The sequence below is a fragment of the Amia ocellicauda genome, chromosome 20 (assembly GCF_036373705.1).
Source record: "Amia ocellicauda isolate fAmiCal2 chromosome 20, fAmiCal2.hap1, whole genome shotgun sequence".
In the NCBI taxonomy this organism is placed as follows: Eukaryota; Metazoa; Chordata; class Actinopteri; order Amiiformes; family Amiidae; genus Amia; species Amia ocellicauda.
In genome coordinates, this window is record NC_089869.1 from 10,058,958 (window position 1) to 10,071,063 (window position 12,106).

Sequence of the window (12,106 nt, forward strand, 5' to 3'; positions counted from 1 at the left end):
ATGGACAGTGATGCTGCTGTTTTATCTTTGGCTGCCTGTGAAAAAAATAACCTCTGTCCCCAAGAATGAAAATAACATTCCTTAAGAGGTCTACCAGCTGGAAGTATTTTCATGAACTGTGGAAAATGATGAAGATGATGGACTAATTAAACTGCAACTGCAATCCATTCTTCCCATGCAATTTAAGTGCTAACCAGAATAAAATCATCAACACATCAAGCTCGATTTAATGTTACTGTGATGTTGTGTCTAATAACAGTTAAAAATATTAAGAATCACTGTTCCTAAAAAATGTAGCTGACATTTGTCGAGAGGTTCGCTCGATGTTGTCAGATACGATGAACCTCAGCAATGAGACTGAACAGGAAAGTGGGTGCTTCTTGTGGGTGGGGATTAAAGCTACTCCCAGTCCATAAGCAATCCCATTCCAATTTAAACTGCAGATTCAGAAAACAATTGTTGAAATAAAAGAGAGAGATGCACAAATATTGACCTCAAAAGTAAACATTTAACAGATATTCAACAGAATTCCAAATGGATGTTTCCCACCACAAAGATATTGAAGTATTATATTAATAGCTGAAGACGTTCAATCATTTTTGAGACCGGGAAATAAGTTCTCTCAGTTTTTAACATAAGCATGATAACAAACATAAGAACCTGGCCGTTAATAGCACTGTACCTGCAGAGGCTAGTATTTCCAGTTTCTCTTATGACTCTTAATGTTAAGGTGAACCTGGTGCGAATGGCGACAGAGGCGTTGCTCGAGTGATTTCCAGTTTTGGGTCCCAATGTGATCAAAGGCTGATACAGGCACTGGAGATAAAAAAATAAATTAATGAAATCAGACATATTTCTTAATGCAGTGGAGTTTGTTTTTTCTCTGAAATCAACAGGAACATCTGTGGGCTCATTCAATATTCCACCAACTATTTTCACATTATGAAGTATTCTTTATGTGGCCATTTACCAGGAAATGACACCAGCAATGTAGTATGGTTGTATTGGCCGCAAAACACTGAACACAGACTGTTTCAACCCCAGGACTCCAACCCCCCAAAGGAAGTGCAATATTAGAATTTGGTTATATCTAAAGCCAAGTCAAATAAAGAAAGGGCTGAGTTCTCTTTTTTCTTCATTTGCACCAATTCATTGTTGTGCTTTACACATCCCTCTGGTCTTGTTGAGGTCTGTGGATCTTGAATAAGAGGATAAGCAATAATAGGCATCTGTCATTCAACGACACATGTTCCCTTGTTCCAGTAGGGACTATGTAATCCTAGAATATTGATCCTGTCTACAACAATGGCTCATATGCTTAGAACATATTCCTGGACTAATTGTTTTCCTTTCTGAAAAAAAAAAAAAATGGTAGGGCTGGAGGGGGGGTGGGGTTGGAAAGCTCAACTAATGTTCTTTGCAGTTGGCTTACAAGAAACAAAAGTAGATAAAACATCCTTCTTCAAACGAGAAAGCAATTAAGAGGACATTAGCACATTCCATCAACTTTGAGCATTACTGTAGCCTGGTCTAATGGGGTTGTTTAATCAGCAATTAGCTTTATCAGTAAACGGATTTACTTGAACGAATGCTGCTGTTGTCGCTAGAAGACAAGCATGTTGTAAGCAGCATCATTCAGCCCTGGGAGACAACTAGACCCTCTCACTTAGGATGTGAAACAAACAGTCCTTTGATCTTATTAAAGCACATTTTCAGTGGAAGCACCATCTCTAAGTAGGCCGACTCCTAATTTCTAATATTAACACACAAGGTCATAAAGTGAAGTTAAAAAAAAGCCAGAAAACAGTGATCAGAAAGAGGAAATAACAGAAAGAAAAAGAAAAAGAAACCCAGAGGAGATGATGTGTCGTGTTTCAGTTCTGATCTAAGAGACATCCCTGTAACTTTACACTTGCCTTGTCTCAGGACACGACTGAAAGAAATATGTGACCCCATACATAAATTGGTAACCCTTTAAAGCAAGGTGGTGTGATTCCTCATGAAATCATATGAATACCATAAGATGAACACATGAACCCTAAACCTGTTATGCATGTATTTCACATGCGAACGCATGACATATTCATGTGTTAAACCTGTGCCATGCATACATTAGTTCATGAGGAACCACACCACCTTATTTTATTGGGTATACTGGGATGTTGTCCATTCGGCCTTAAGACAGAGTGCTGTCAAATATCCCCCCCTGCTGTAATATATATGAATAACTTTTCATGGGCTGTATTAAGAATCAGACAGAGATCTGTTTCAAGGGGGACACATGGTCTTGCTACAGTTTATGGGTTTTAGTATTGCTGGTTTTCATCCTGCCTTGCAACGCGGTCACTATAATACACGCCCTGTAATTGGTTGAAACGACAGGGGAAAGGGCGCGCAGTATCACGGATGGTGATTTGTTGAGGAAGACAATGCACACAGCCAATCACAGCGCGGTTACTGGCCGAGCAGGAACAAGCTGACCTGGAAATGGAAACAGTTCTACTACAAAGACAAAAACACGACTAATTGGGAGTCATTGGGAATTATTTGACAATAAACCGTCTGCAAATAACAGCAAATGAAACATATATAGGGAACTGACAAAGGAACGAGTCGATAACAAACCCAGAACATAGTTATTGTCCTTTCACTAACACTTTACTTTCCTTGATTTTGAATACGTTTTTGTAACTTGATGCCTTAACTTGTAATACTTGTAAAACCTGAATATAATCAAGCTATAGGCTATTATTCAAGTTGGATTGTATTTGTACGATATTCCAGAACGCTTAATTATAATATATATGAGAGAGAGACAGATGGAAGCCAGTAAAATATGAATATAACTATATTAAATTATTTGTTTCGCTCACCCGTTGCCGCTCCCGCCGCCGTTTACTCCCGCGTTCTTAAGCACCCAAGATGGCGGACACAAACTCTCTCAGATTCAGCTGTTGCGGCTCTATTTCTGTTTTATATTATTATATATTTTATATTTCTGAGCCGTTAGCAGAGAGCAAGTGTAGCCATCTCCATCGTTATTGTTCTGTTTGCAAAAGCAACCTATTCAGTTACACGTTTAGATTGACTAATTGAGTGCGGGGAAGGGAGATACGGGTTAGCCTAGTGTTGTGTATTATGGAGGCTAAAGTGACTTGTGTATGAGTATTATACGACTGTCTATTGTTAGGCTCCTCCCTGCAGAATATATAAAGAGATGACGAAGCAACTAATTTAAAATAGTAATGACATCATGATTTTATTTTTAGCGTCACCTTCAAAATATCTTCCCGCGCAACAGAGCTGGGTCGAACTGATATGCGTTTGTTAATTCAGACCTTGAATGTAATAATTAATTTCCTAAATCTTACATAATATCAGTACATAAAAATATAAATTATCTTAACAAAACTTACTGGCTTTTTTGGGTGTGACCCGCCCCTGTCACTCAATCCCCATTCGCTGTCATTTTAAACCTGCCTTCTCTCAAATCCAATCCCACTTGATTCGCATTTTAGTCTTTATTATTGACATTACTAAAAAAAAAAAAAGCTTACATGAACGAAATTGTCAATATTCTCTCAGTACTAGAACACTGTATTTTCATACTCTTGTGAGTATAATTGTATGAAGTCATCAGCCAAATAAATGAATACATACATACAGTATAGACAGGGTTTGAGTTTTACTCTTTGACTATAACTGTGTCAGTACTGTTTGAAATAATTGGACACTCATTGACATTGAGGATCCTCACCTGAAACTTCCTCCACAGCGAGATAGGATGGAGGGGAGCAGAGGCCAGTGACAGTAGAGGAGAGAGAAAAAGTATGGAGGGAAGAGACAGGGAAAGAGAAAGGGAAGCAGCACATTTCAGTACAGAGGAGACCAACAATAAAACGAAAGCATAGTGAAAGCAGTGCTGAAGGGGAGAGTAAGGTCAAGAGTTAATGGTCGCCAGAACTGTCTTCCTTTGAGGAAGATTCTTCACGCTCAACCACTGACAGCAACGACCTTCCTCTCCAGTTCCCACCAGTCCAATTATCAGGCTGCCCAAGAACAGGTAAGAGAGGAAAGATGATGCTCACATTGGTATTAGCTCCTATTTTTAGTGAAAAGTAAATAACTGTGGACGTACTCAGGCACTGTTCTGTTATGTCCTCCATATGATTCCTCTGTTTGTATTTCTTTGTCTTTCAGATGCTTTTAACCAGAAGTATTTTGAGACTCACTTGCTGGGGGCTGGTGGGTTTGGTACAGTTTATGCTGGATTGAGGAGGGAAGATGGCCTTGAGGTAAGTTTTATTCAGGGCCGTACGGATAATTTCAGAATTGGGGGGGAGATGCACTCATAGTGTACTTACAAAAACAGTTTATGAATTGAAATGTAGTGAATGTGGTTTATCCAATGTGAGAATGTGCTGAAATATTAATTTCGTTTCTGTTTTATCTTTATTCATTATTGCATTCTTGTTTATTCTTATTCATTTTAGGTGGCAATAAAACACATCCAAATTGAGAATGTGGATTGGGATGAAGTTGCAAGTACATATTGATGTTTTACTTACCAGTACATATCTCAAATGGTGTTTCCCATTGAAAGATGGGATTTTTTTGTCAATCTGATGTCAGTTTAACACTCCAGAATGGGAAGAATTAAAAATAACCTCTCCTGCCTCACTGATGATCAGATGCAAACTGGAAATACAACTGTATAGTAAAATGGGACAGTGTGTGTTTGAGGCTGAGAGAAAGCAGACACCTCTCAGGTCTTGCACAGCATGATTTACCTGCTTTTCATGCTTTTCTTCATTCAAAACGATTCAAATGTATTCATTCAAATGTAGATGTAGCAATTTTTTCAATAGGCCTTCTAAAATGTGGTAACATCTGAAATGATTTCATGCAGACTGTCGGGGCAAATACAGTCTAACGTCCCAGGGAGGAGATTCTGATGAAGATGGCTGGGACTGACACCGCATCCTCAGGAGTCATCAAACTGCTGGACTCTTTTGAGCTGCCTGACGAATACCTGCTCGTCCTGGAGCGGCCTGAGTTATGCCAGGACCTTTACAGCTATGCTGGGGACCAAGGAAACCACCTGCAGGAGACTGAGGCCAAGAGGTTCATGAAGCAGCTGGTGCAGACTCTACAGCACTGCCATGAGAAAGGAGTCCTGCACCGAGACATCAATACTATAGTTTGATTGCCTGATCGCCTGACCTTCTGACCGTTCCTGTTGCCGGCCCACGACCCTCTGCTTGCCTGACCCTTCTATCTCTTGTGTCTCTCCTGTCAAAGTCTCTTGTCATAAAAGTCCCAGCCACCGTCTAGTCTTTGGGAGTTCTGCTCTTTCACATCAACTGTGGGGATCTTCCCTTCAAAACAGAAGAGGAGATCATACATGGTGTGCTGCACTTCCCAGCAGATGTCTCCACAGGTAAGGCAGAAGACCACCAGACCATCACCTGAAATGCTTCACTGATCCAAGGACCCCAACCCATTCCCTCCTTTTTTCACCCACAGATTGCCAGAACCTGATACGTGGCTGCCTGGCCCACCAACCAGAGGACCGCCCATCCTTGGAGCAGATTCTGCTCCATCCCTGGATGTGGTGAACTGGTGTGAGTGGTGGAAGGTGTGTACAATAAAAAAAAGCCTGGGACTGTGGCTGCCGATCGGCCTTCTTCCGCCTGCCCCTGCTGCCCTCTGTTGTGTCGTCACCGCGGGGCACCTCCTCTACTCCCCCTTCGGACCTGGACATCACTTTGGTCAGCCTCAGTCGTCCCCACTCCCTGGTGCCGCACTCTGGCCACCTGACTATGGTCCTGCGACTCCGGCTGCCCTCCTGGCACCCTTTATCACTTGCCCTCCATCACCTGGCTGGTGCGCCTCCCAGATTGGATTCTGGAGGGGGGTGGCCTTGGTATGGCTGTCCTTGGCCGTTGGTGTAGAGAGTGAGAAGAACAGAAATGAACAGATAAAAGGAAGACCCTGGGAACGAACTCTGGCTTTGAGCTTGACTACTCTTGGATCACGGACTCTGGCTCGGCTGCTGTTTGTCTTGTTTGCGTTTCATTAGTTATACGTGTAGGTTAGGGGTCTGTGACCACATTTAGTTTAGGCTCAGAAAGGAGCTAGGGCTTTGTGTCTGTGTTTTGTTCACTGTACATGAACCTATACTTCCTTCACCCCACTCCCCTGCCTTTGAGTTGCTGTTTCCTCGAGACCCCACCTATAGAGCCCTGGCATCGTGCCCCCCACACGGTGCCACACGTTATTATTCTTGTTGTAACCAAGGTGCATTAAATGTCAATGTCATTGTCTTCCCATCTTTACTGTGGTCGTCTTCATCTCCTGGTATCCATTCAATAGCTTCCTTTGCAGTGTGTCCGGCCCATTGCCATTTTAACATTCTCACTCTTTCAATGATGTCACAGATTTTGGTTTGATCTCGAATCCATTCTTTTTTTTTTCCTATCTCTTTTTGTTATTCCAAGCATACATACGAGTGCAGAATGTGGGTGTCACGTTCAGGAGCAATGATGTGTGCATCAGGGTAAAGTGTTTCTAGACGCAGTTTGTGTCTGTGAGTGTTTCATGTGTGTGTGAACCAAAGGTTTGAAATAATTCCTAAACAGACACTCATAGACTAGCAGTTCTGTGAGACATTAAGGAAAGTCTAGGGAAATAGCTCCCCCTATTTGCTCCCTCTGGTATTGTAGAAACACACCATCCACTTACCTTGTAGCAGTAATCTGAGACATAGTAAACGATGATGTCTTGTGGCAACAAATTGTGGATAGTCAGTAAAGCCTCATCCATTTTCAGATCATAAGCTGTAATATGACACACAACTACATAAATCAAACAATACAAATTGTTTATTGAGGGGCATTGTGAGAAAATACTTTAACTACAACCATTACATGTAATACAAAATAGAGGAAATAAACACCTATAAACACAGTTCAGCACATTAAATCATTTTTGAGTGAAACCCCATTGAATTGCATTTCATTCTTTACCTATAAATGCCCTCTATATTTTCACAGAAGGGAACTTCCAATCTGATCACTTGCTTTATACATGTGATTTTGCTTATATTCAAGTCTCTGGTGTGAGTCTATTTACATCCTAAGATCATGTATAAATAAACACCTTAAACTATAACAGAAACCCATTTCCTACAGAGACTGACTTGCATATTCTTACCTACAGACGACTTTACTTCAGCTAATAAAGCTGTGGAAAGAAGGAGTAAAAGAGCCGGTGTCATCCTGGGCTCCATTTCAGTCAGGACTCCTCACTCTCGGAAGTGCCTGGACTCAAGTCCAAAGGCCCCAGTAAATGCATTCCTTTGCTTTTTTTTTTTTAAATCATTTTATGATAGCCCTGAAGTGAAAAAATGAAAATAAAAATAGTCTGATATTTAAATTTACTGACTAGTATGCAACATGTGTCTTTTATAATGTGGGCTCTCTCTCCACATGGCTGGGTCATAGAAACACAACAGCACTGAGCTTTGGGATGCCCATCCACTCTCCGACTCCCTCAAACCCAAAGCCAAGCCCTAGTCTGAATGCTAAATGACCCAAAATAAAATGAATCGTTAATCAAATTTGTATAAAACTAGCAAAAGTTAATAACAGGATAACTAAATCACTATTACACAGATCTCTAGACCACACTGCTGTGGATGTTTCAGCAGTATCCTGAACCTGTTTCCTGAGGACTACAGCACAATCGGGGGGTTGGCAATACTATGAGGCATGCGGGTGTAATGAACTGATCTCTCTCACGTGGAAGACGGGGCTGTGTTCAAACTGCCTGTAGGACAGCATTCATTTTTGGTCAGGCTTCAGCATAGACATCTATCCTGGGCCTTTTTATCAATTCCAGCTGCTCCATTCAACAGCACTCAATTAAAAACAGTGAATGACTGCAGCTGAGACACACACAAGGTCTGGAGCTCTCTCTTAAGCTATCTACTTTGCACAATGGTAAGGATATTGCTATTCTATTCTGGGAATAATAAAGCTCACATTACAAAGGTGAACCGAGGATTAATGCTAAAGTAACGTAAAACTGGGATATGGGGTCTGACAAAAAGTAGGCAGATAAAGATAAAATCTCATAGTAGCTGGGAGATTTCCAGATCAAAGAGATTAAACTGATTCTGTGTGATGGCATATGTGACCCAAAAAGATTAGTAAATTGCTATTTTTAAAGTAAAGGGCCCCCTGTAAATCTGGATGTATTTGTTTAGGTGTCAGATAGCTTGTTAGGGACAAATGTACAGTTTTGTGTAATGATTGTAAAAATAATAGGCACTGATCTTACTATCCATAAAACAAATACACACACATTCTAGTGTGCTTATTTCTATAGTAATACTTGCTGCCGATTCTATTTGCGTGTGACTTTTCCTGCCACTGGCATTGCCACCTGAAACAGACTGCTGTGCCCCCGGCCGTGCTTGTGCCTGTTTTGTAATCCAGATGTATTGCTGGCAGAGGAGGTTGTCCTGTTGCTATGGTGCCTGCTTGCGGTCAGATCTCTTTATCAGCAGCCGCACTGGAAAAAGAGCAGTGCTCTTCATTTCATTGTGAGATCTGTTTGCTTTGCGTCAATGTTTGAAAGAAACTGCATCGGCTGTGTGTGTGGGGCCATATATATATATATATTTTTTAGAAGATATATATACTAGATAAACTAAGAAAAAATACACACACATATATATACTAAAATAGTATCCTTCAAATTGTATAGGTACATAAATTCTCTGACATAAAATGATTGAATAATGTCTTAATATTTACAAGAGTTTTGTGTTCAGAGGATTGTAAGCGCGTTTCTTTTTTCTCCCTCACTGATTCTTACTTTGTCTCAGTCTATCAAAGATTAGTGTAATTTTCACATCAATCTGTGTCACGTGTGCACAGATAGGCTGTGGAATGTCATGGCCGAGCACACGGCGCAGTGGAAGCCATGCTGAGTGTAAAGGGAATAGGCCAGCTCAGTAAAATGTAGGAATTCCACAATTTGTTCCAGATAGCTTTGAACAGCCAATTGGAAAGCTGAGTGACTCTCCTTCCCCTTTTCAGATATGTTGTGCAACACCATTCTTTAGAGAAAAGTAAACTGAAGCATACTTTAGTACTTTACCATTATACCATACTTTAAAAACTAGCTTTGACTTTCCATTTAGTTAAAAACGAAAAATAAAAGCAGCAGACAAATTAAAGTCTATATTTAGTCTCTTGCAGAATAAGTAAATAAATTATACATCAAAAGAGGTTAAAACAGCAATGGGCCAGATTGAGCGGTGATGAAAAAAGCCTACATAACAGATGGGAAGATTAAATTAAATTAAATTAAGTAGATTAAATAAAGTTTGCAGGCATGTTGCAACAAGTTGAGTGTCTGGTCAGCAGATCTGCTTGTGACATGGTGAAGACAGACAGTCCAAGGTTACTTTCCTTACCTCCAACTATCCGAACCAGTCTGAGATCCACTGGAATTCTAAGACAGAACCGTCCCCTTGTAGGACCTAGTGCTGTGAATTAGGTCTAGTCCTTACACATCTTGCAGTGTGCTTAAACAGCGAGGTGGAGGTCCCAGAGTAAGACTGACAGCGATGCTTTTCAGAGGCCTTCTCTTACCAATAGCTTGGACTCCATTTTGCATGGAAACGGTACGCTGGCTTTGAATTAAGTGCCCACATTTTCTCTGTCTCTCTCCACTAGGCGGGGAAAGCACAGAGGCTGAGCCAGGAGGAGAGAGACCAGCTCCTTCCACATCTCAGGAATGCTCAGTGGACCGAGGTGGTGGGGAGGGATGCCATCTACAAGGAATTCCTCTTCAAAGACTTCAACCAGGTAAGCCAGCACAGGAAAACATTATCTTTATGGCAAGCTCAATTATAGTAAAGCTTTATCTAATGATACACAGTCACATTAACTTATAAAACATATAGCTTCTAAGGTGATCTAGTGATTATGAAAAGTGTCTTGTTACTAAGACCATGCTAGCCTGAGGAAAAATATGCTATACATCAGTTTCCTTTCAATACTTCAACATTAACAAGTTGCTACCTATGTATTATTTATTTATTTATTGGCAGACGCCCTTATCCAGGGCGACTTACACAAGTTATGTAGTTATGAAAACACATTTTAAACTCTCCTCCTTGGATATAGAAATATCACAGAACTGTAATGTTATCCTACTCCATTCTACACACTTTTTAAATACTCACAGTCACGTGCATCTCGCTGTTCATGGGGTTGTTCTTTGAGGACAATTAATATACTCGGAGTTGTGCCTGGCTGACAATGTTACCTTTGTCATTTCTCACAGGCTTTTGGCTTCATGTCTAGGGTGGCTCTTCAGGCTGAGAAGATGGACCATCATCCAGAGTGGTTTAATGTGTACAACAAGGTACAGCAAGTCTCAAGAGCTAGGTTCTGTTGTTTAAGACTAGTGGCCAAATCCATTAATGAACTTAAAGTGAAGTTTTCCCATTAGGTGTTCCTTGACTTAAAGGGTGGTGCACAACAAACCTTAATGCACTGAAGTCAAGATATCTGTGAAGAGAGAAGCTACGATCTTTCACTTAAAATTTGTTAGTACTTAGAGTTTTATTCAACTGGTCCCAGGTTTTATTAATATGACCAGCTGAATAAACAAAGACCTGGTACAGGTAAAGTGGGAGGAAAAGTCTGGAACCATGAATGCTGAACCATGATATCAGACTTTTCCAAAGAATCATCTAGCAAAGTAAAAGTAAAAGCAGTCAATGCAAAACTGTTTGGACTTTTCGGACTGTGGAGGTTTCTACAGTCTAGTAAAGACCAACAGCTAAATAACAATTAAATATTTGTGTTTTTTTCAGGTTCAGATCACTCTGAGTACACATGACTGTGGAGGACTTTCTCAACGAGACATCACCCTCGCCACCTTCATCGAACAGGCAGCCGTTTTTTAGTCTGCCCACATGAGACATGTAAACTCAACCCAAACAAGCCAAAAAGCTGTTCATTAAATGTTGTAGTGATTGGTAATAATTACATATCTGGGACGAGACAAACTGAGTGATCACAAGTCTGGGCTTTCAACCCTTCACAAGCAGTGTTAAAGAAATCCAGTGATCATATGAGCAAAGACAGAAACCAAGTATCATTTCAAACTCGTACTGTACAATGTGGGGGTTTTGGAGTTTTTGTAGAATTATATCCTTTTCAGTATTGATTTTGTGTGAAAAGTCACATCATACCAGTGCCTGCTTTGAGAAAGACTTGGCCAGTTTGATTATATTGAGGAAAGGGGCAAAAACTAATCTATAAACTGCATCATTGGACAGAAAACAGTACACAAACTGTCCACAGGAGCAACAGCTGGTGAAGTAAATATAATCTGGTAACAATTATTTACATTTCAAACAATATTTAACTATTTAAGAGCAAATTAAATAAATGTCTTGAAATTGGGGCAAAGCAATTGGTGGAGAAATAACTCTGCCGCTTGGCTAGCTGTTATCAGTCACAAGATTGGGGAAGAGTGAAAAAAACACAAATTTTGCTCCCGAGCTGCTGCTGTCAATAAGTAATACAAATATAATTTGAATGAATGCATTCAAGGCAGACAGAATGGTTTCTGAACATTAAAAAGCCTGTGTTAGAAACCCACATACAAGTCTGTTACTCATAGAAACAGACCAATAAGTAAATATCTTACCGTTATCTGCATTCCAATGCTTTCAACCAAAATGTAATTGTTCCATTTAGGTAAGTTATTAACTTGGGTATTTTCCAGTGTGCCTTATTTTGAATAAATGTTTTGAGTGATACAAACCTATTTCAGTGTTCATTTTCTTAAAACTAAACCCACAGAAATGCTTAAATAAAGAATAAACTGTGCCGTACGTTGACTGCAACCAGTATTTAGATGTCAGATGTACAAGTGTGCAATGAATGAACACTAAAAAGCTCAACATATATGCATGTTTTTATACTTCATATTCTGGGTGATTGTTACAGTATTTGTACATCAACCAGTTGGAGTCACCTATTCATATCTGGTCCTTCCAGCACTGGTACAAGGT

At 40.2% G+C, this 12,106-nt stretch overlaps 2 protein-coding genes and 1 pseudogene across 3 annotated transcripts in view; 2 read left to right on the forward strand and 1 right to left on the reverse strand.

The window, feature by feature from the left end:
* The window catches only part of LOC136716269 (heparan-alpha-glucosaminide N-acetyltransferase), a 91,581-nt gene extending 83,809 nt beyond the window's left edge, over positions 1 to 7,772 (reverse strand). The window contains exons 1-3 of one of the 2 annotated variants that reach the window (XM_066693869.1): positions 7,216 to 7,772; positions 6,745 to 6,839; positions 683 to 816 (exon numbers count right to left, since the gene is read on the reverse strand). In XM_066693869.1, the coding sequence (XP_066549966.1) occupies positions 683 to 816; positions 6,745 to 6,839; positions 7,216 to 7,291 (305 nt within the window). In that variant the 5' untranslated portion in view covers positions 7,292 to 7,772. Of the gene's footprint in view, positions 1 to 682; positions 817 to 6,744; positions 6,858 to 7,215 lie in introns of both variants that reach the window. The other variant, XM_066693868.1, reaches the window with a different exon arrangement.
* On the forward strand, positions 4,961 to 6,129 carry LOC136716007 (serine/threonine-protein kinase pim-2-like; annotated as a pseudogene).
* A 114-nt stretch (positions 7,773 to 7,886) lies between the features above and the next one.
* On the forward strand, positions 7,887 to 11,944 carry pcbd1 (pterin-4 alpha-carbinolamine dehydratase/dimerization cofactor of hepatocyte nuclear factor 1 alpha). The gene is made up of 4 exons (XM_066693870.1): positions 7,887 to 8,003; positions 9,750 to 9,881; positions 10,363 to 10,443; positions 10,898 to 11,944. The coding sequence occupies exons 1-4, from the start codon at positions 8,001 to 8,003 to the stop codon at positions 10,988 to 10,990; spliced, it is 309 nt and encodes a 102-aa protein (XP_066549967.1). The 5' UTR covers positions 7,887 to 8,000; the 3' UTR covers positions 10,991 to 11,944.
* Positions 11,945 to 12,106: the final 162 nt, after the last annotated feature.

What these genes read in the sequence shown, in the direction of transcription:
- pcbd1 (XM_066693870.1), top strand. An exon ending in TCTTCAAAGACTTCAACCAG is followed by an intron (nt 9,882 to 10,362) that starts GTAAGCCAGCAC and finishes CATTTCTCACAG; the next exon opens with GCTTTTGGCTTCATGTCTAG. An exon ending in GGTTTAATGTGTACAACAAG is followed by an intron (nt 10,444 to 10,897) that starts GTACAGCAAGTC and finishes TGTTTTTTTCAG; the next exon opens with GTTCAGATCACTCTGAGTAC.